The 23477-nt window shown below is 46.1% G+C and overlaps 1 protein-coding gene across 9 annotated transcripts in view; it reads left to right on the top strand.

The window, feature by feature from the left end:
* Positions 1 to 23477, top strand: part of WDR59 (WD repeat domain 59) — a 49369-nt gene that overhangs the window by 18709 nt on the left and 7183 nt on the right. For 4 of the 9 annotated variants that reach the window (XR_010465955.1, XM_065028941.1, XM_065028943.1 and 1 more), the window contains exons 11-21: positions 1136 to 1215; positions 3407 to 3539; positions 6587 to 6711; positions 7545 to 7709; positions 8527 to 8622; positions 10019 to 10175; positions 11265 to 11334; positions 11615 to 11768; positions 14850 to 14906; positions 21008 to 21141; positions 22151 to 22232. Coding sequence is in view for 5 of the 9 variants with exons in the window: in XM_065028941.1 (XP_064885013.1) it covers positions 1136 to 1215; positions 3407 to 3539; positions 6587 to 6711; positions 7545 to 7709; positions 8527 to 8622; positions 10019 to 10175; positions 11265 to 11334; positions 11615 to 11768; positions 14850 to 14906; positions 21008 to 21141; positions 22151 to 22232 (1253 nt within the window). In the remaining 4 variants the exon portion in view is untranslated. The other 5 variants (XR_010465956.1, XR_010465957.1, XM_065028942.1 and 2 more) reach the window with 5 other exon arrangements.

The raw sequence follows: 23477 nt of genomic DNA on the forward strand, positions 1-23477 counted from the left end.
ATTCCATATGAGAGGCTGGATCACCACACAGAGCACAGCTTTGTTTCCAGCACCTCAGCTGCCATCGACAGAACAAGCACATCTGACTTTGGTGTCACTTGTGTTACTGCTTTGCAGTGCCATGTAAAAGTTCTTGTACAACTCTCTTGATAGCAGCTGCTGGGGCAATTCAGTTAAGTCACCTTCTTCTCTAGAATTCGCTTTTCCTCTTTCTAAAAGAGGAAAGCGATGTAGAACTGTATTAGGATCCAGACGTGCTATCTAAGACAGCTTGTCTGTGAACATTCAAGCAGGCTGGAACCACAGTTGTGTTGTCTCAGCTGAGTTAATAGATATATATCCAAGGCTAGAAGTCATGCGCATCTTAGGCAACATAAATCAGTCTTACAGGCATTCCAAGTCTGTTTGTGTAGAGGCTACCAAGATAGCGTAAATCTCCTTCCATAGATTCTGCTGTGCTGTATTTAGACAGCACTGTGCCTCAGCAGAGGAGTGTAGGAAGCAGCTGTGCAGCAGCAAATTCCTAAATGCAGCAGCTGTTTGACAGGGGAAACTTAATCTGTGTCACTGGGCCTAAATATGGACATAAATAAGCCTGTGTACCTTTATCTGTGGACAGATAGTATGTGGCTAGATGTATTTCATTACAACCTGAACTTGTCTTGGCATCATCCAAGTCTCAGAATGAAAAAGGGGGAGGGTAGAACCAGCTTCTCTTAGCTTAGAAATGTTTTAAAACATCTGCATCTTGAAACAGATATGGTGAACTAAAAGATATTTTGATTTCACAGTTATTGTAAAAAATAAATATGTTGTTGAACTATATTATTTCTTCTGTTCATGTGAGTGTTGTAGTAGAGTTTATTCATTCCTAGTTGGAAATCTCAAATCACATTCATTATACTTTGTGCTTTTCACTTGTACATTATACCACATGTAGAGGTTTAACCATGTTGCAGGCTGACATAAAGGCCAATGCGCAAAGGTCGGTTCAAAGTGGAATAAGGCTCATTCTGCCTTTCAGCTTAGTACCTTATCCATTAGATCTCCTTGCTTGAATCCATCTACACTAAATGCGGGGCTGAGATGGTCTCTGTTTTCAGCAGAGCCTTTAAGTTGTTTCTGTCCTTTCTAGGTTCTAAAGACTACCAGCTGGTTACGTGGTCCCGTGATCAGACTCTGCGGATGTGGCGGATTGACTCTCAGCTGCAGAGGGTACGTAAACACTTTTGCTCTTGAACTTGTGAGAGTTTCCTTGCAGGCTGTGTTCACCTTCCTTTCCTTGTGCTCCCAGTCACTCCTCTGATACCCTAAAGCTGCAAACGCAGCAGCCAGCTGCCACTCCACTTTTCTCTTCAGCTTCAACCCAGGAACATCCTGGAGGAGACCTGTGATTAAAGCCTTTTTGTGTCTCAAAAGCTTCTGTGGAAGTGCAAGGCTGCTTTGTTGTAGAAGTTGTTTGGGGAAGGTAGAGATCACTTACTGCTTGCGTTGCCTCTGAGGATGCCACCTCTGTGGCTGCAAGACTATGTGACTCTTTCTTGGCATCTTAGGTATCAGGTAAATGTCAGGATTGTGCCCTTCACTTACTCCCCTTGCTCCTGTTGCCTCTTAGCCTGGTGCAGGCAGCGCAAATCCTGTTGTTCTACCATCTGGCAGCAGCTGCGAATTGCTGGTGCCATTACTAGTAGAGCTGTGCTGGGTCAGACTAGAGCTTCATGTGGCCGTGACGACCCATATTGCCCTGTCTCATCTTCAACTGTGGGTGTCTTGGAAGAGCATAAGAACAAGGCAAGTATGGAGTGATGTTTCTCTCAAATGCCCTCCCAAGCCTCCTGCAGTTTGCAGCTTAGGGGCTCATTGGGTCTGATATCTTTGTGTTTGGCAGAGCTTGATTAACTTAACTTTTCTAGACTTGTTCTTTTTTTGCACCTGTGTAAATTTTTGTCATCTTAAACATCCTATGAACAAGGAGGTTCATGGCTTTTCTGCATGCTGTGTGGGAAAACAGCTCCATTCATTTATTTTGCAACCTGCTAGTTTCCTGACATTGGAGATGAAAAGAGCGGGCAGCTTGTCTGTGCCACTCACGGTTCTGTAGACCTCCATCATATCCCTCCTCAGCTGCCTCCTTTTTCAAGTCAAAAGGTCTTGATTTACTTCATCCCTTGTTCGAGAACTTTGATTGTCCTTTTGCCTTTCATGAACCTTTTCTAGTTCTGTTAGATGCTTGTTGGGATGAGGATCTGAACTTTGTTCTTTCCAAAGAATTCCCAGTACTCATTTTGTTTTTTAAATTGTTGGGTGTAATTTCATGAAAACATCAGCTCAGTCTGGCCTCTATGTCTTGTTTGCTCAGTCAGCTTGAACTTGCTGGTTTTCCCCTATATGCATTGATTTATATTTGTCTGAACAGAAGTTCATCTTTCATTTTAATACAGTTACTCCTGTAAGGTCCTTCTGTGATTATTTGCAGTCAGCCACTCTTGTTACTACCCTGAATAACTTGGTGGCATCAGCAAACCTGGTCATGTCACTATTCACCTCCTGTTCCAGGTTTTTAATGAATATTTGAGAAGCTTGTGTTCCCAGCACAGATCCTGCAGGAGTCCTGCAGGTCTGTAACAAACCTTCTCTGTGAAAAATGACTCTTTACTCCTCCCTGACATATCTGTGAAAATTTCATTTCTTTCCTGTCTTTAAACTAATTGTTCATCCATGTCAGAGCATTTACTTTTCCTCTGCTGGCTCCCACTTTTTTGTCTTTCCCAGATCAAACTTTTGTCTTTCCCGTGGATCAAACTATACACATGATGGCATGTTCTTGGTGACCAATGCTGTAATTTGCTACATTGTACCTTTATCCTTTCTCTTCCCTGTGTTTCTTCTCTTCATCTTCCCTATTTTCTTGCACATAACTTAAAATACAAGTTTTCACGGTTTCTTTTTGATAGAGGATCTAGAGCACTTGGGCCCCTAGTATCTACCTGGTTCTCTAGATCCTACTGGAGTGTAAATATCGAAAGCAGAAGGTGTGCTATTATTTTATCCAATATAAAAATGAAACCAGTTTTGACAAATTAATCCAAGGACTTAAAGTCATATCAGCTTTAGTTTTGATTTAAGTAAAACCTCTGTTACTTAGACTAGCCATGTCAACTAAGTGTCTCTGTAAGTGAGCTGGAGACTTGGCCAGGCTGTCTGAGGTGACAGAGCTGAGGATGCCGGCAAGTGGAAGATGACCTGTCTTTGTCACAGAAACAATACTGAGGGCTTAGTCATGACTGTTGCATGGACAGATCTACCTGGCAAATCCAGCTCCCTGGAGAAACAAGTTGTTTAGTGGTGGCTCTTTCCCTAGCGTGGTTTCTGTTGTGCAGCATTTGGGTGTGTTGGTTCTTTTCAGCTGTGCGCTAACGATATCCTGGATGGAGTTGAGGACCTCATCGATGGGATTTCTCATCTGCCAGAGCCAGACAAGACCCTTCACCCCCAGGACTCTGAGCCCCAGCATAACTCTGGACATGGGGATGAGGAAGGTGAGCGATGGATCGTGGAACTTCAAACACCAGCTCTCTTTTTATTGGGAAGATGTTGCATCACACTGTAAGAATATAACGTTGTAGGCAAAGAACAAACTGGCGCAGTTTCAAAGATTAACAGATTCCTCAAAACTAGGGGTTTCTCAGGATGGTCCTACCAAATTTGTTTTTCCTTTAGCACAGTGATGTCATTCCAGCTGTAAAATGGAGCTATTCCTTGTCACTAGTAGCATTTAATTGGATCATCTTTAGGTTATGGTTGTGGCTTCCTGAGAATAATAAGGTAAATGGAAAGACAGTTCTAGCTCTTAAGGTAGTTCAGTTTAAGCTGAGAGATGAGCCCAGAGAAGAGGGGAGCATTTGGGTAAAGCACTCTGACACAAGCAGCTTACATCACAGCACTTCTGCTGAGATCACTGCGTGAACTGGTTTAACATGGAGGTGTTTGCTGGTGTCTTCTCCCATCCACCAGAAGTAGCACAGAGAGAGCTTGTGCAGTTTTGTCCACCATGTGGCTGAAGGCTGGCAGAGCAGGGGGGGAAGGATGGTGCTTCTGACTTCTGAGTACCAGGTGGGTGGATGGACTTTAACAGAAAGCATTGATTTGGCTTTATGGAAGAGAAAGCAAACAAGGAAGGAATACAAAGGAGCATTTGTTTGGTTAAGGCTCTGGCCAGGTTAAACATTCAGGGTGTTAGTGTTTGAAGAGTGTAAGTACCAGAATAGAAGAAATTGCCCCAGCTGAGACCCAGGGTGATGGTGTGCATGTGAAAAAGCTGTCTAAAGAGGTTTTTGTGTCTAATACTGAGCAAGAAGAATCGGGTGCTCCCATGTCTTTGTGTTACCTTGGGTTTAAATTCACAGTTCCTTTCTATATTGTAGTGGGGTCCTGCCATGGATCCCCATGTGAGAGGCTTACTGGGAAGTAATTTGATTCTCCCTTTGACTTGCCAGCAAACTGGAGAGAAGGGGAGGAAGTGTTCTGATATCTGTCCTCTGAATAAAGGTGCCAGCTGTGAGGTCCCTGAGGGAAGCCATCTCTTCCTAAACTGGAAGTTTCCTGCCCAGCAAATCCTGCTGAATTTCCTCCCTTCCACCTAGCCTGGGCAGCAGCAGAACATGTTTCTAGAGGTTGTCAGCACCTCTGTCTGCATGATGGTTTTATAGTGGTAGAAAGAGCCCCGGTTACCTGTGCTCCCTGTGAGCAGTACTGCGTGGGGAACCACAGCTTCTCTCACTCGAGCTGGGAGCATTCAGTGTTCTCACTCTGGCTGCCTGACATCTCTTTTTCCTCAGGAGGCAGTTAAAGCTTTCACTGTCACATTCATACATGGTTTCTTTGTGGGTCTGGCTTTGGCTCAGACTGTTCAGGTTTCCCCTGTGAGCAGAGGGAATGCAAATGGCTTTTCTGTAGCAGGGTAGGTTTTGCTGCAAATATCATGCCTGCAGGATCAATGCGCAACCAAGTCCCTAGGTAGGAATTTCAGGTTCCTTCTAGCCTAAAAGCTATTGTGGATTGTTGATGTTTCACCCTGGAGGTGGCTGCATTTCAGCTGCAGAAAAAGCTCCGTGTTATATTAGCAAAGCACCCTGGGGGATCTTTGAAGAAAACAGCGCTCTGCAGATAAAGCAGAAAACCCACCAGCTGTGTGTTCAGTGTGCAGCTCTCCTCACTGGCTGCTGCTTATGAAGGATCTTTAGAAATCCAGACAAATACGTGAGGTTTCAGGGATTAGAAACTAATTGGAAGGGAATGGGAGGAGAAGACAAAAGGAGGGTGCTGCCCATATCAGGAACCTCAGAGATGGCTTTTCAGTAAGCTATGTGGTGTCTTGAGCTAGAAATAATTATCTTCCCTGAGAGCCACTGATCTTCCTTTAATCCCCTTTTCAGCTGCCTTTCATGAACTGTATCTAAGCACTATAATAAAATCACAAACAGGAATGAGCAGCTGAGCATCTTACCTATCCAAATTCAGCAACCCACTGGGCAGCAGTAAAACCAGACGTATTTGTCCCAGCAGCAAAATCAGTAACTTTTAGGCAAATGCCTATAAAAAGACAGCTTTTTGCATTTCTTTTCATTTATTTTTTTGCTAGGAATAGTCTGTGGAATGTGATATTGCAATACAAGAGTCACAGCTGCATAATCATGACTTCTCTTGTGTCCTTGGAACCATCATAAAAAATGTATTTGATCTTCTTAGGAAGTGGTGCCACAGCACAACGCCCTTCAGAAGGAGCTGCCCCTGTCCTAATGGGTGTACATGGCAAAAGCCAGGCATGACCATGGGCAGGGACCAATTCTTCTGAAACTCAGTCAAGTTCGCTATCTTAACCATAATTCCTTGTGTCCTGCAGCACTTGCCTGGCTTTTTAAATGTACTGTGGCCTTCAGGAGTTATTGTCCTCCTGAACACTGTTGAGAGTGAAACTGGACAGCTAGACCCAGCACTTAGATGATTCTTTAAAGACCATTAAAGCACCAGAGTGTTTGGCAATGTTAAATGCACATGGCTGCTACAAATGAATTAAGCCTCTCATAGGGCCAGAAATACCCTGTTTTCTCTCCCAAAGCCTTATTACACTTTGGAAGTGCTTTCTGAAAGCCAAGAGTGCTGGGATGTGAGTCCCAAGGCCAGAGCTCCTCCTGGAGACTGCTTTGGCAGCAGTTCTTTCCCTCTGAACTGAGAGGCTCCAGTTCAGCTGTTTGTGACTCTGGCCATTCTGTACAGGGAGGAGAAAGGGTCTCAAATGAGTAGAGACAGACCATTTAGGGCTGTACAAGGTACAAGCAGCTTTTGTAACCTTCCTGGGAAACCTGTGTGCAGACAGGTTTGTTTTTCTGAAGAGCACAGCTCAAGTCTGCTTCTAAACCACAGCTGAGACTCTCTAGCTCACAGGTCTTTTCCAGATAAAACTCATACCTCCTCGTGTAGAAGAAGAGCAGAGGGAACCCTGCTGTCTTGGCTGCCTCTTGGTATTGCATGTCAAACATCTGTCTGTTACAGCGTGTCTCAACCTGTTCTCCTTTTTTCCTGTCAGCCTTAAAAGAAGATTTTCTGAATGACCCCCTGGTGGGAAAGAAAACGGACCAGCTGGGGCTGCCTCAAACACTGCAGCAGGAGTTTTCTCTGATCAACGTGCAGATCCGAAATGTCAACGTGGAGGTAGAGAGTTTCCTTTTGCTGGCTTGTTAACAGGGGATCCGGGTGACCTGGCTCATCGGAGCTTTTTGAGGGGAACCTTCTTTGCTGCAGTGACTGCTGTCTGTAAACAAGGTTTATTTTGAGCTGCAGAGATCCTTTTGGCCAGGGGTAGTAGGAAAGAGGATAATCCCAGACACTGGGAGTGAGAGAAGTATTTCACCACTGGCACTGCTCCCGAGAAGGCTGGACAATGTTTTTCTCTTTGCCTAGAGTGAAAAGTGGCTTGTTGCACTACATGCAGCTGATCTCATTTCAGTTGTTTCTGAACCCCATCTGCTGAGCCCTCCTTGTCTACGCACTCTCCCTCAGTTTTGGCATCTCCCTTGCATGCCGAATGCTCCTCTGGAGGCACAGCAATGTGCTGGAATGGGAGGTGTGAGGCAGCTGCCTGTCTCCTTTCCCCACCCTGGTAGCTCCACAGCTCATGGCATGATCCTGAGGTAGTTTTCTGACCCAGTGGTATGTGATCTCGGATGGTGCGTGGGCCTGGAGCTCTCTGTGCAGTGGGCTGGGGTGCAGTGGCTGTGGGGAGCAGAGCCTGATTTGGGCCCAGCGTGGGTTGGCTGTGGTCTCCAGATGCTATGATGCTGGACTGGTAGTCTGCTGGTATGAGCTGAGTCTGTTCGGATCTGCCTGGGGTTTTTTGCTATCCCTGTGTTTACTGCCCTTGAGAATAGCATGACTTCGTCTTCCGTGTGTGTAGAAGAATCCACCCCTCAGCATGAATTTAAGCCACTGGAAGTTTAAAGGTCCTTGGAGATCTAACTACAGAGCAATTGCTTTTCTTCACGCAGATGGATGCAGTGAGTCGCAGCTGTACGGTGTCGGTGCACTGCGGCAACCACAGAGTCAGGATGCTGGTGATGTTCCCTGTCCAGTATCCCAATAATGCTGCACCGTCCTTCCAGTTCATCAACCCGACCTCAATCACCGCCTCCATGAAGGCAAAGCTGCTGAAGGTGTGTGGGGACTGTACACTGTCTTTATAAATATACAAATGCTGGACGCTCGATGTCTATATTATTGACACAGTAAAACATCTGACCTTGCTGAAGACGAGTTGTCACTTCAAACTGATACCTTGTGGAGCTCCTAGGATGAGGTTTTTGTTGGGCTTGCAGCCCAGTATTTGCCTTCCTCCACGTTTTGAACATGTATTCTGCACTGCTACTGCATTTCTGTGTGATGCATGTTGTGTAAGGATCCCTGGCATCCATCTCCTCATGCAGTTGCCCCCAACTTTATAATAGACAAAATGGCCAGCTAAGTATCCAGCTGCAGAAAGATCATATTTTTTGAGCTGGGGTGTTGCTTCCTGCTCTCCTCCACAAACTGTTTCAAAAGTGAGGGGACTTTTTACATGGGTCCTGCTAATTCCAGACCAGGTGTTTGGTCATCTGGTGTAGGAATTCCTATTGCTGATGAAATCCCTTCCCCAGCGGCAAGTAGATGAATCAATTTGGGTTCCTTCCTGGAAAAAAGAAAAAAAACTGATTCAATTTGCCACAAACAGTTATGGAACATGTGGGCTACAGTAGCGTAGAAGCCCAAATCCTGGTTCAGAGTGTACCGAATCTAAGTGAACTTTGAGTGCTCTGATCAAAGCTCACAGCCATTCCTCAAAGCAGACAGCACACCAATGGGTCACTCTGGCTCCAGTGGATGCTACAGGATGTCTTTGGTGCCTTAGCCTCCTAGCTGCTCTGTAGACAAAAAAGGATGTGAGGAAGGTGTGGATGTAACCATGATTCAAGCTGCATCTTGTATGTATTCCAGATACTGAAAGACACTTCTCTGCAGAAAGTGAAGCGGAACCAGAGCTGCCTGGAGCCTTGCCTGCGTCAGCTGGTCTCCTGGCTGGAGTCTGTTGTGGTATGGAGAACTGCATGGGATTTCTGCCCTTGTTTGTTGTCTTCTCCCACATCCCACACTTCTGACTCTGCAGTGAGAGTCTGGCCTCATTAGCCATGTAAATAGACCCCTGTGACTGGCCGTTACATTTGTGTAAGCACTTCTGGTTAATGTTGAAGAAGACAGAATGGATGATTAGATGTGTTTTGTTTCTGAAAATCAGGCCCTGAGGGTTTGCTGCTTTGGGGAACTCTGCATGTCACTGATACTCAGGTTAGCAGGAATGACTGGGGGTTGGAGCGTCCTAGTGGTGCCTGGTACTTCCCAGCTCTGAGCGTGTCTCACCGAGTGCCAGGGCATGGTTATCATCTGTGAGAGGAGATAAGAGGCCTCAGGGAGCTGATGGATTCATTCTTGTCTGAAAGGTAGTGGCAGATGTCCTCACCTCCTCAGTTCTAGTCAAAAATTCTGCTAGTCCTATTCTAGGATCTTTGTTTTCTTCCCTTAAAAAAAAAAAAAAAAAAAAAAAGCTGAGAAAGTCTGTTTTTTCTGAAGCCTTGTGCTAGGGCTTTGTAGACATAATACTGCAGATAAATCCAAGTCACTCTGCTCTTAGCTGAGAGAGATGTGATACCTACTCAGCATCCCAGTGTCAGGTATTAGGTCTGTGTGGGTGAAGTGTACTGGAGTGGGTGCTTTAGCATTCAGGAAAGGATTGGAGAGTCTCCTCAGGTTTCTTTTGCAAGAGTTTTTGTTTATTCGTCACAAATAAAGGGCTTTTTTTTATATCGGAAGGCTTAATTCTGCTTAGTTTCAGTAGGAATGTTTAAGAGTGGGAATTTTCTCCATTGTATGGAAGTCTGATGACTCAAGCTTTAAAGCTAAGCTGTGTTACTTTTTATCCAGATAAATGGAGATTTCTGCCAAAATTCCTATGGATAGGCCTGAAGTCCAGTATTTCACACCGCCTGTGTTCCTCACTTCCAGACTCCCAATCTGCATTTGACCCCCCTCAGTTGTGTGATATTCCTATTTAAGGAGACTTTGTCTCACTTGCATCATTGAGGTTATCAGGTTTAGCTCAGCTCCCTGTGTTGACAGTCATATCCGGAGTCCAAAGGTCATATTTTCTGTAGACTTTCCCAGTGTTTCACCCAAAGTTGAACTCTGTATTTCAACATGGCTGTGGTGAGAGGGAGATCTGTGGACAAGCAGCCAGAGAAGTCGTTCCCTCAAAGGTAAATGTGCTTGCAAGTGCCTTTGCAGCAGAGCAGTAACCGTGGTCTGTGCTTGATCTGCTCTGGCTCAAAGGCTGAGAACCTTCTGTGAGGCTCCTTGGCACCGTGATCTCCTGTGCTCCAGCTGGGTTTCCTTCCTGTGGCAGCCAGAGCGTGACCTTGAGTAACTTCTGTTTCAGAACCAAGAGGACAGCACATCCAGCAATCCCTACGCTTTGTCCAACTCGGTAACACCCCCCTTGCCCACGTTCGCCCGGGTCTCCAATGCCTATGGCTCCTACCAGGACTCTAACATCCCATTTCCACGGACCTCTGGAGCCAGGTTCTGTGGTGCAGGTTAGCCCCATCGCTGATATGTTACAACAGCTCCCTGGGGAACAGTCCTCTTAATATCTTGGGGAACGCTTGCCTCTGAACAAGATGAGACTTTGCTCACTGCCATGCGATGAGTAAGAAATGGTATTAAAGTAGCGATGTGATAAATTTACAGACAATGAAACTAGTTAGCAACTGTTTGAAGTTGATGGTGCATGTGGAAGTGTAGGATCTGGAAATCCAGGACTTGTGACATGCCAGAGGCGTTGTCAGACCTCTCTTTTACAAAAGACTGGGCATAACTGTTTTTCTTGCCTAGTTGTCTCCTACCAGCATCAAACTGCTGGACATATTCTGGTGCTCAGTCTTCCCAAAGTTCCAGTCATCTGAGGTTGAACTTACCCCTTGCTGAAGCCATATTTGTGTTACTAACCACTTTTTTCTCATTCTGCACACTTTCTGTTGTCTGAAATAGCTTTCCCAAGATTATTGGGAAACTTCTCCAAAATGGTAGATGAGATACAATCATGTCCAGGTTTCACGGAAAGCATACAGTGCAAAGATCGTCCACAACAGATTTCACTCAGACCTTAACCTATTTTTTAAGTTCCACTGAGATGTTTCAGATGCAAACATACCTCCTCCAGACCTGACTGCATCCCAGTTTGAGTATGTTTTGAAAACTGCTTTTCATACAGGCATTGCCAACTTCCCGGCAGAAGTGAAACAGAGTAGTATTGCATTGAATAGGCTCGGAAACCTGGTGAACATCACCTTGCCTCTGGGATGACAAGTTCGGTGCAGAGTTAAAACATGAGTTACGTATTAGCTCATTTTCTTTTGCTGTCTTTTCTCTAGCCTCTGTAAGCCACTTGAGTTGATGCTTTAAAGACAATCATCTCAACCAAACATGCTCTTTAATGGGCTTGCAGGGAATGTATTTGGGTTAAGAAAATGAGATTGTCTGCTTGTAGTTTACAAGTGCTCAGGGTGGTAGATGGGCATCCAGCCCCCTCACTCTACTTTAAACAACCAGATTTCCCTGTGTAAACCACCGCGGGTAACCTCCTCCTCCTTGTGTGATCTTTATGCCGTGTCCTGTCTCTTCAGGGTACCTGGTGTACTTCACAAGACCCATGACCATGCACCGTGCAGTGTCCCCAACAGAGCCCACACCCCGGTGAGTACCCGGTGTCACATTGGAGGTGTGCTGCTGTAATGGGCAGGAGAAAATCACACCCTCCACTGGAGCTACTGACCCTCAGAAAGCACTGACCTCTAGTGTTCACTGCACCCTCGACACAGAGGCTAGTCCCTTATATTGCTGGCCCTTATGTTGTTGCCTTCCTTCAACACCACCTGAAACATTGCTCGCACCTTGGTTCGTGAAGATGTTGATGTGAGCCTCCAGGGCAATGTGGTGGGTGAAAGCTCCTGAAAGTGTGATCCCATGCTTCCAGGTCCCTGTCAGCCTTGTCAGCATACCATAGTGGCCTCATTACTCCCATGAAGATCCGCACAGAGACTCCAGGCAATCTGCGTTTGTACAGTGGGAGTCCGACACGCAGCGAGAAGGAGCAGGTCTCCATTAGCTCCTTCTACTACAAAGAGAGGGTAAGTACCAGACCAAAATGCCTTTCCTAACACTTCAGTTTTTGTGATCTGTATTTTTTTCATATAGCTGTGAGCATTGCTAGTAACAGAAGCTTCATATTCCTCTCAAGAAGGCATCTTTTTTACAGGCAGCCCTGTAAAAATGTCAAGTGGATTTATGCCCTATTAGTATCTTCTTTACTGATCCTCTCTAGCATTTGACCTGCTTATTTTGATCTCTCTCTGTTCTCCCTTTGCATTACATAGGGTTACAATCTCACACTTAAGAAGTTGTAGTTTCCAGGTACGTATGTGTAGGCAGCTCTGTTTTTCTTGGGACTCCCTGATGTATATAACTGCAGAGGGTTGTGGCTCTCTGCAGCTTACTGACAACCTCTCCTGGATCAATGGGGTATATTTGGTTATTTCTGTTACAGGTATCTCTTTCAGGGATATGTGATCCTTTGGATATTTTTTTTTTTTAAAAAAATTCATTCCTACGTGATTCTCCAACATTCTTTCAATCCACATACTTCTGGTTTAGGTGCAGGTCTTGCTGTTGTTGCTGTTAACAAGCAAGGCTTTGGAGGAGAGTAGGATTGTCTCCTTTGTGGTACAAGAATTACAGCCTGTTCTAGTCTTTGCAGGAGAATGTATTTAAAGAGTTACCCCTGTCCTCTGCAGCGTGCTTGTCTCTGACACACAGCTCTCTAAGATGACAGACAAGGCTAAAAATAACATATGGAAGCAGCTTGGTACAATTTCATGTGACCTGTCTCCCCAGTCCTTGTATTGATGGCGACAAGATTTTTTGTCAGGGGGGGAAATCAAGAGAACAAAGTATGTCTGTAGCCACGTCTGCTGAAAGCCAGAGAAAATTCCTGTGTTCTCCTTCCCCCTGTCCAGTTGTCTCCTCACACACTGGGTTGGAAGAAGCGTAAGAGCCCTAGCAGGGAGATAGCTCAAATGTTCTTGCAGATAAAAACCAAAAACCAAAATAATTGTACCTCCCTTCAGCAAAGGGTTCCAGTTCTTCAGGAGTCAATATCATGGGCTCTGAAGCTTAGATCAATGCTGCATATTTTTATGTCATCGTGAGGATTTTAAAAACCTTGGCCTCAGTTTAGTTCCCTGCTCTGAAGCTTGGATTTTATATTTGCATTAAACAAAGATTGAAATTTTGTGTGTTAAATTCTCATGTTACATAACGGCCCCCAAACTGAATTTGTCAGTGATAACCAGGTATTTAAATGCCATGTAGCAAGGACTGGCATCGCTGCCATTAGCAAACAAATGGAATTTGCCCGTTGCTAGACAGGAAATACGTTGTATTCCCATAAAGGCAGGGGAGCTGCTGAACCCAACAGTTAAAAAAAATGAAACTAAATCTGGCACTGAGCCTTTCTGTGCTCATTTTAATGTTAATATATATATTTATATACAGACACATATATATATATATCTTTCTCACTTTTCTCACTTTTTATTCACGCATGCACACTTCTCCTTTCTTCCTCCCTCTTTTTTACTCCTCAAAAAAACCCACTAAAGAATAGTAGTCAGCAGAAAGGAGAAGCTGTATCTGTACCATGGCAATGCCATCAGTGTTTCAAGCCTGGATTTCTCTTGAAGTGGGTGCATGACTGTGGTTTTCTCCCCCCAGTTAGAAGGTCATGCCGGTGGGGACCTGGAGACAGCTCAGTCCTGCCTGAGGGACAGCTGTACACAGGGGTGGTGACAGCGGTGTCCTCGTGCTTCCCATCAGGGACTTTGGCAGGGCTGGGAAGCCGCTGTTTCACAGGTCATCCCTCAGGTTATCTCCTGGCTGCAGAGCCCTCGGGCTCACAGCACCAGAGCGCAGGTTGGCAGCAGTGGCTGCCCACAGGAGAGCAGCACTTCCTGGGGGCACTGAGCTTAGTTTCGCTGCTTCTCCACTAGGCTAAATTTCCTTCAACTAACCCGTTTCTCCTCTTGAAGCCTGGTGGAGGAATCTGTAGCACAAGGCTGTGGTCGTCTTCTCTTTCTGTGGGGCCCTGCAGTCAGCTTCGGCTCCCTGACTGTAGGGTTCTCCCAACAGCGAGGGGCAAGGGAAGGTAGATGCTGAAGGCGTGGCTGATGGTCCTGACTGCCTCTCATCAGCCAGGAAGAGATGTAAAATACATTGCACACAACATAACCCTTTTTATTGTATTGACTCTTACAGAACTAGAACAGAAATTTCTTTTTCAAGTGAGTGCACAGTAAAGTGCTTTGAGAGATTCCATTTATTGTTGCTATAATACTGCTTTGAGTACTTAATGAAATGTCTGCAGGTTCATAATGAAAGCCTACTTTGGAGCTATTCTGCATAGTCAATCGGTGAATTTGATTGCTCACTCAGCCTGAATGAGTTCCTTAACCCATCATGACAATTTCCATATGGCCCTGCCAAGTAGAAGAGTCTCTACATCCCTTCTAATATCCTTGCATGTGGCTGTTATTATTTGAAAATGAAGGTGAACAGTTACAGCAGGTTCCAGTCAATGAAGTCCTGGAAGATGCTGGATGTTAAAGGGATATCTGAATAAGCAGGAATGTTTATTTAGCTCCCTGCAGATCTCTGTGCCATGGCACTTGGACAGCTGTGTTAAAAATGATGCAGTTTACACTTGGCTGCCTTCCTCTTCAGCCACGAGGAGTAAAACTGGTTAGAGTAGGAACCTGGCATGTGGGGCACTAGGGCATTGTCCTCTGCTCTGCTGTCAATTCATGGTATGAACAAGGTCACATGAAGCAGTTCAGTGCTTCTTGCAGTAACACAACTCTGTGTGGAACACTTTATTCGGATTTGTGGTTGCCGAAGTCTTCCACAGAGGCTGGTGTGGGGCACAGGCACAGTAGCCCTCGCTTTGCCAGGGCCATAGGTAATGTATAATACAATTGTGTGTGGATGAAAGTGGGGATCATGGTTTGCAACTGTTCATTGTGTATACAGAACCGTTGGGAACAGTATCTTTTACTCTGCTGGTTCAGGGCACTTTTCATTTCAGTTTGTTTACCTTTGTCTTTAATTTTCTTGGTGTCTTTCTTCCCTTTTCCTGGGTATAACGTTTTCACATACAGATGTCTCCTCGCTCTGCTCGGCGACGTTGGTCCATACAAGCAATTAACGACTTCCCGGTACTGTGTGCTGTGCTAATACTGTCCTTGATATAACCCTGTCTTCTGCCCAAGCGCCCAAGAATAAAATGCCACCTGCCTGCCTTTGAGTAACCTACACACAGGTCGGGGAATCGCACTCCACACAGGGCCTAGGGCTTCACTGAGAGTGAACGCACATGTTAGTGCTCAGGAGCAGACACTAGTTTGCAGGGTACGAATCCTGACCTACCAGATGCCTGTTTTACCTGGCCAAGCAGTCAGGAAAGGATCCCAAGGGGTAGTTTGAAGTGTAAGAAAGGATCAACCTCTAAGCAACAGAGGGTGTCCTCTGCAGAGGACCTCAATGATTATTATGCATCATCAGCTGACTGCTGAGACTGACATTAGAGAACCTCACTTCTGAAAAAGGTGAAGCCTTGCAGGAGAGTGGGGATCACTTAAGAGCTGTGGAAGAAACAAAGTGGTTGAGTTGCTGACAACAACCTGTCATCTCATTAAAATGAGTTCCCTATTCTCAGTGCAATGCACCATAAAGTCTTATTTCCTGGAGCAATAAGTAGAATTTCTCCTTAATTTGTGGTCTCCCAGCCCTTGGAATTGCAGCACCCTGCATTCAGCTTGAGTGGTTGCACTTCCAGCCTCCTCCTGGCACCTGCCCTTCCGAGATGGCTTTGACAGTCCTTTCCATTAGTCAGGTCCACATGTCCCTCACATGAACATCATTCATGTGAACATCTTGATGATATCAGTGTAGCTCAAGCTGTGCTGTAATTTTGGGCAATTACTATCTCATCACTGATCTGCCAAGCATAGGCAGAGCTTGGAAAACTCCATTTCAATTTAAAGATGATCTCTTCAGATCTTTCTTAACGTCTGTGTGAACAACTGGGTTTTTTTACAGCTGCTGTCCTTCATGCTGTCTCTTGATAAGACAGCAGGGAATAAAATAGGATCCTGTAACACCTAATTTAACTTGGTGTAATAGGATCAAGCCTTCCTAATTACAACGGCTCCAAGACTATACTAGCAAATAATAGGTGAAAGAAACCAGAAGTCATTTACTTGACTCCATCAAGGCTTTTTTCAAAGAGCTAATAAAGAAATGTGAGCAGCGGAGGCAAGAAATGAATTTCTGTATTGGATCAGCAACAGTCTGAAAGGAAGAAAGAAAACCAAACAAGGAACCTGCCAGCTTGTGGTGTGGTAGATTGTGGTGCACAAAGGGCCACAGTTTAATTCCCTTACCACTGGCTTGGAAAGAAGAGCAAGTAGCGATGTGATAAAGTTATAATTTTGTATAACATATACTTAAAAATGATACATGGATTAGTCCAAACCTTGAAGGATTGATTGTATTTGTGGATAGCCTTTAGAACAGGCCAGTCACGCTCTCCAATGTGGGCTGTAGTGCCCAAGGCAAAGCCGCAGGCATGCGCGGAGAGAGGTGTGGATTATTTCTGCAGACCAGGTGCTTCCTTCTGGAAGGAGAGCTCAGCATTGCTCAAGGTACACAGGGAAGCAGGAGCTTAGCAAGTCTAGAAGGAGGAATAATTCTTCATTCTTTCTAGGTAATGACTAGCCTCTGCTCCAGCAATACCTGCGCTTTGGGGCAGATGCTAGCTATTCATTGATGGAAGCGATAAAGAAATATTCCCATTGTGGAGCGCTTGATTCAAAAGTGCTTCATATTTTTTAGCTCCTTTGTTGAAGTTGTCTCGTACTGTGGGAGATGCTAGAAATAGTAAATGTTGATTATTTTGAAGAGAAAATCCAGGCAGTGCTGCATGACATGCATGGGGGAGTTAATCTGTAGGCAGTTGTTCGGAATAAAGGAGTGTAGCTTTCTGCGGAGAGGCAGCAATTTTAAAATTTTATTTAAAAAATCATATTAGAAGCAACTTGAACCTGACCTCGAGCAGGTTTAACTCTTTATTCTGTAAATATTGCAGCTTAATTTTCAGCATCAAGTCTGTTCCCTTCTGCCCACAACCTTTCCCTTTGCCCCACGAACACCAGTTTATACTATGAACCCTGAAATTTTGCATATGCTTGTGCAAAGCAGGCACTTTACATTTCACGATGGTACTTAGAGCACTGCCTGTCTCAGCAGGATCCAGAGACACACACCCGACTGTGCAGCATCCTTTCCAGCAGGCACGCAGCATTTTGTAACTACTTCTGCTGAGTATGCAGTGATGATGGTGGTTGCTACGAAGCAGTTGGTGGCTTATTCTTGGGCCGTCTGTTTCTACATGTAACCCATTTACTGCCATCGTTATCACCTCAGATTGCAGCAAATTACAGCCTTGGGTATGGTAGTGCAGGTGCAGGCTGGCTTTTTTAGTCATTATTCAGTGCTGTTCCCCGCTGTCACCTCCAACCCCATGATTGTCATAAATGCTCTGGTTTCTTTCCTTCTGATGCTCTGAGGAACTGATGAGTCTTAATTTGCTGTCACTGTAGCTATTTTCTTTCTTTTCTTCCTCTCCTTAGTCTCACAGAAGCAGCTGAGTAGATGCAGTTCTCTTTGGCATAGATTCTAGGCTGCAGAAAGAGCTAGAAATATAGGGGGCAGAGCAGAAGACCCGCATCTTTGACCTCCAGCTCTCAATAGTTAGCTTGGTACACGCATGCTGATTTTTGCTTCAGCTCCAACCATTGTGTTCCCTGCTCCCCTCCATGACCCGTGCTTCAGCGCCTGGGAAGAGATGTGTTTTCTGTTCTACCCTTAATGCCCAGAGCCTTGGGGACAACTTTTGATAGAACCATAGTGGGAGCTTTTCCTGGGAGAAGAGGTGAAGCAGAAGGGAGAAAGGAACCTGGTGGTGGGGACCTTGGCCAGACAGACCCAGGCTAGAGCTCTCCTTGTCTCAGGTAATCCCTATTAAAAGTGCTCAAATACTGCCTGGTGGAGAGCTAACTCCTGTAATTAAGGCCACCAATTGTTTGGTTCAAAGTAGAGCTTCTGCTGTCAGTGGTGATGAGCTCTACCATGATGGTTCTCATATTTCTGATTGTAGTTTTTTCTAACACTTTTTTGCTGTAGCTAAGGCATACCTGAATTGTAAAAAGCAGACATTTTTAATGGTGACTGTACGTATGTTTTATTATTTTCTTCTATTACAACTCAAGGGGCAGGAATAGTGATCGTGGAAATGTAGTACTGTCAGGGCATATGGCTGTTGACTGCCTCTGCTCCTGGAGCTGCACCAGTAAAGAATTAGGGCTTCCCTTTTTGCCAGTACAATAGGCCAGTGCCAGGAGGAAGAAAACGGGAAGATTTCACTGTGAGTCCAAGTTTGCAGGGGGTTCTGATACATTTAATGTCTTCATGTGTCTGGTGATATGCTAACAGCAAGCAGAGGAAACCATTCATGGGATCTCTTTTCCATTCTCATCCTCATTTGTTGTCCTTCTCAAAAAAAAAAAAAGTGACTGAATTACCTGTGGAAAGTGATATGTGTTGTCCATGTTTTTAGTCTTTGAAATGCCTGTTGGGATGCTTCTTCAGTCTGCTCTTGCAGCGGGCAGGAGCAGGTTGAATCTGTTCCCGATGACAGGGCGGAGAAGCTGCCTCGATCAGAAGAAGCTCTCCATCGGCTGCAGGTCCCGGGGCAGCTGGCTTACAGATGGTCGGGAGGTGGCAAGTTGCTCTGAGGTTCTGCATCTGCAAACCTGTGTTCAAACACCTGCTCCGAAACAGCACAAAGAACAGCTTTTGTTGTGGGAAGCCTGGTAGCCCTTGCAGGACAGTGCCTGAGCTCTTGCCCTGAAGGCATGTCATTGTACTGGGGCTCCCAAGCTTTGCTCAAGTCTTGGTTTTGACAGCATCAGCAGCTCCTTGCTGCATGTAGTAGGTGGCATTTGGCTGCCCTGACAAGGAATGAGGTACCAGGTGCTGCTGTTATTTGGGAACCTTGTTGAAGTACAGTCCATATCCTTCAGCACAGGGCAGGTAGCTCTGTTTTTAGGCATTGTCAAAAGAGGTGTAGTCTGCCTGATGGCAAGAGAGCTGGACCTGATCCAGACAGTTCCTTGATTAGGAGCTGATGGACTGAAGAGAGTTTGGTCTCCCACCTGCCCACATTCTGGCCACCTACCATTACATTGCTCTTCTCAGCTTCACAGTGACGCAGCAGATAAATCCTGCAGGCAAGTTCTCCTTGGGTGAATGAAGACTGGAGGGAATGTGGCAGAGAACAAAATCATGCCCTGGTCAGCCAGATTTTCCATAGTGCTGAACACTGACAGCCCTGTTTCCTCTAGCATTTGGCATCCCTGAAGACTGAGCAGCATCAACATTCTGGTTGCCCAGAGAGGTGGTGGATGCCCCATCCCTGGAGACATCCCAGGCCAGGCTGGACGGGGCTCTGAGCAACCTGAGCTGGTGAAGATGTCCCTGCTCATGGCAGGGATGGCACTGGATGAGCTTTGTAGGTCCCTTCCAACCCAAACTATTCTATGATTCTATGAGTCCCTTTTCCTTTTTACTCTGGGGAGCAGTGGAAGCCCAGGGGAACTGGTGATGCTCTGTCATGTGGGTATCACTGCAAAAATCCACCTTCAAGTCTGAAACATCTCATTCACTTACTGTCAGGCTTGTGCTTGAGCCTCTGAGCCTTGGTCACTCAGTGCCCAGAGTGACTACAGGAGCACATCCTCACATCCTTTTTGCTTCTCGTGGTGTGTGCCAGCAGTGTGCTCAGCACAGTCAGACCTCTCAGCACATTGGCATAAGCTTGGACCAGACAGGCATTGAGGGAAGAATTAATTTCTTAAGGTTATTTATTTTATTTAAGGGCATTTAATGTCTGTGATAAGCCTGCCCAGGTTCTCACAGGATTGCATGATTGTGGTCAAAGGCAGTTTGGCACCCCAGCCATCCCAGAACTGGCCCAGCAGCCACAGGAGAGGTGACCTTGCTTGCAGGTCCAGGTCTTGCCCTTCCTTTAGCCCAGCCTGCTCTTTAGGAGCACCGATGTGTTGCATGTGTGAGCTCTGCCTGCCCTGCAGAGCCATCAGCACAGGGATGCTTTGCTGGCCCCTTCAAGGGGGCTGATCAGCTTCAGATACAGGTTTAGGAAGCCAAAAGTGCCTCAGGAGACCCTCCGTAACTCAGCATGACCAAGAGACACTTCTGTACAAGAGTATCGCCTCTGTGTGTCAGTGAGGGAGTACGCCAGAGGGGAGCAGCATTGCAAAGCATCTTTATCCTTTGCTGCGCTTAGGAACCCTGTGTAGCAGCCAGTGCTTCCCTCGGTAGAGCTCCAGTGCCTTCTGCCTGCACATCCACCTCTGTCTTCCTTGAGCGAGGAGCTGGAAGAGGCCAGGATACCAGCCACATACTCTGTGGTGTTTCATCCAGCCCAGATGGCTTGATGCAGCTTGGCATCGAAATGGCCCCTGGGTCTGGTACAGGGAGTATTTGGGAATATCGGCTTCTTGTTTTTGTTGCCTTGTGTTGATTCCTCTCCTTTCTTCTCCCCTACCACCTTATGTCCTGAGCCAGCTGTATGTAGCTGTGAGCATGTTAGCTAAGGAGCCTTGCTAGGAAAACTTGGGCCCTGCTTTATCATCTGCCCGTTGTTTGTTTGAAGCTGTTGATAAAGCAGGAGGTGGGAGCCCTGTCCCTGGCGCTAAACAGGGCTGTACTCAAACACAGGGAGACCAAAAGAGACAGTCTGGAGCCGCCAGGTTGCCTCAAAGCTGCCTCCCACATATCTCTGTGCTGATGTTGGCTGAAGTCAGCGGTGGTCTGTGTGCAGAGGGTTCCCAGACCAGACCTCGAATGAGAATTGAATCATCCTCCTGCCAAACCTGCCCAGGTTTGATTGGCATCCTGATGCTGATTTGTTCTCTTATTGGCTTTCACAGGGGAACTCACAAAATACTTTTCAGTGAGTTTGACCTTGAGCTCGCTGCCTTGATCTGCTTTTCACTTCCTACAGATGGAGATGCTTATTCTCCTGGGCATGTCATGGGTGTTTTGCAGGGTAACAGAGAGCCTTCTGAAAGGCAGGTTTGGGTGCTGCTTGCATTATTCCTGACCCTAGTGCTTTGTTCCCTGGTCCAAGAAGCCTGCTGTCCTTTCCACTAACATGTTGCCATTTGTCCTGCAGAAATCAAGGAGGTGGAAAAGCAAACGAGAGGGGACAGATGCCAACAACCGACCCATCAAAGCTGCCGGGAAAGTTATTATCCAAGATATTTCCTGCTTGCTGCCTGTCCACAAGCTGCTGGGAGAGCTCTACATGTGAGTACGTACAGGCTGACATCCTTTCCCAAATGAGAGCAGCTGTCTTTGGCATTGCTGTGCTATAATCCTGACATCAATCAGCACTGATCTTTGAATGTTTCTGTACCTTCTTCCTCTATTCTTGCTTTGCTGCTTTTTTATGGTGTCCCTCTGTCTGTGAGGGGGAACTTGTCACCTATAAATCCAAAAAATGTGATGGAAGAAATTTGCGATGGTGTATTGTATACAGAGTTTGAACTGTCGTTCCAGCATTATCACTGCAGATCATAGAATCATAGAATGGTTTGGGTTGGAAGGGACCTTGAAGATTGTCTAGTTCCAACCCCCCTGCCATGGGCAGGGCCACCTTCTGCTAGACCAGGTTGCTCAGAGCTCCGTCCAGCCTGGCCTTGGACACTCCCAGGGATGGGGCATCCACAGCTTCTCTGGGCAGCCTGTGCCAGGGCCTCACCACCCTCATGGGGAAGAATTTGTTCCTTATACCTGATCTAAATCTCCTCTCTTTCAGTTTAAAGCCATTACCCCTTGTCTTATCACTACATACCCTGGTAAGAAGTTCCTCTCCAGCTTTCTTGTAGGTCCCCTTTAGGTACTAGAAGACCTTAATGAGGAAGACCTTAATGAGCCTTCTCTTCTCCTGGCTGAACAACACCAACTCTCTCAGCCTGTCATCATAGCAGAGGTGCTCCCGCCCTCCAATTGTTTCTGTGGCCCATTTTTGAGTAGTCCGATATCTCCTTGGAAATGGTACTTCTTTGTATCAATCCCAGCTGGTTTGGAGCTGGACTTGATGTGCGGCATGATAGTGAAGATGAATAGTGGGAGAAGGACAGCCATGACCTTTGAAAAACAGAGAAGGAAGGGATGGAATCCTGGCCATGTTTGCAGGCTCATTGATGAGGAGTTTCTGGGCTACTCATTGCTGCCAAGAATATTTTCCCCCCCTCTCTCCCCACCTTCACAGGTGATGTGCCAACCAGTGCTGAGCTGTCTCCTTTCTTTTTAGATTGAATGTGAATAATATCCAGGAGACTTGCCAGAAGAATGCTGCCTCGGCGTTGGCTGTGGGACGGAGGGATCTTGTACAGGTATTATGCCGTGCTACCTTGAAATGTCTTGTGCTGTCACCTTGATAACCCAACAGCCATCTGGGTTCTGCAGTTGTTCTGGGAGTCTCTGGTTGGTGAACCGAGGCCAGTGGAACAGCTGCAGAGGTGGTCTCTACCTCATTGACTCTTGGCATCGAGAGATTGCTTCCCTAGGCTGTAAGCAGATTGTTTTACACCCTTTGCCAAACTGAGGGAAGCACATTTTTTGGGGAATTCCTGCAGGCAAAGCAAGGAATGCAGCCTACTTTTGAGTCAGTAAATGGAGCAACTGTGCACACAGTTGCCTAGCTGCTGTCAGCATTTTGGGAGGTGATTTTGTCTTATGCAATCGTTCCCGTTGTTTGGCATTCATCTGTGCTGGCAATGGGTGCTGACTGCAGCTTGCTTCTCCCCACAAGAGTCTCAGTGCAAGGACCCAGCCCCGGAACTAGTAATAGGAGAAAAATGGCTATTGTGGCCCAACCTTTTCCTTGTGATTAGTCCATCACAAAAGGCAGAACATTTAACAGGACTCAGGAGTGCCTGAAAGCGACAGGAGCGGGCTGGCACTGCCAAAGTGACATGTGCACCTCTCCTGAGCATTTGGCTCTTCCTAGACCCGGTCAGGGAACACGTGTAGGTTTACCTGGTCTCAGCAGAAGCAAACACAAGCTGTTTTCTTGCTTCTTGGTGAGTTCTGCTAGACCAGGAGAGAGAAGGTAGGTCTAGTTCCCCTTTGCTTGTGCTTCATCTGGCTGTCTGGCTTTCCTGTGTTAGACCAGACCTCGGGTAGAATAACTTCAGCAGCAAGATTTCACTGAGATACCTCTGTTTCTTGCTTGTTTTTCTCTGTCCATTGTAAGTCCAGCCTGTATCACAGTTTGCCTTGCTCCTAGCAGACATGGAGGCTTGAGCTGCAGGTGACATGTGAGATGTGCTCTGCACCACTGTAGGAAGCGGCATCTTTTCCATTTCCGTTCTGTACTCATACTCAGCCCTGTCCTTTTTCCAGTTTCTCTCTGGTTTCAGAGTGAGCAGCTATGGAATTACTGTTCCTGGCTGGTTTTTGTACTTGGAGCGCTTGTTTTTTTCTTTACTTTTCTGTGTTGACAGTTGTCTGATTTCTGCTGTCTTTCCAGCACCATGCTCCTTTTTTTCCTTTCCTGCTCTTTTTTATGCCGAACTAGGAGCTTTGCTTTTCCCTGGAATGTTCTAATTGCCCCATTTTGAAAGGCACAGCAGAAA

Source organism: Columba livia, chromosome 13, assembly GCF_036013475.1.
Source record: "Columba livia isolate bColLiv1 breed racing homer chromosome 13, bColLiv1.pat.W.v2, whole genome shotgun sequence".
In the NCBI taxonomy this organism is placed as follows: domain Eukaryota; kingdom Metazoa; phylum Chordata; class Aves; order Columbiformes; family Columbidae; genus Columba; species Columba livia.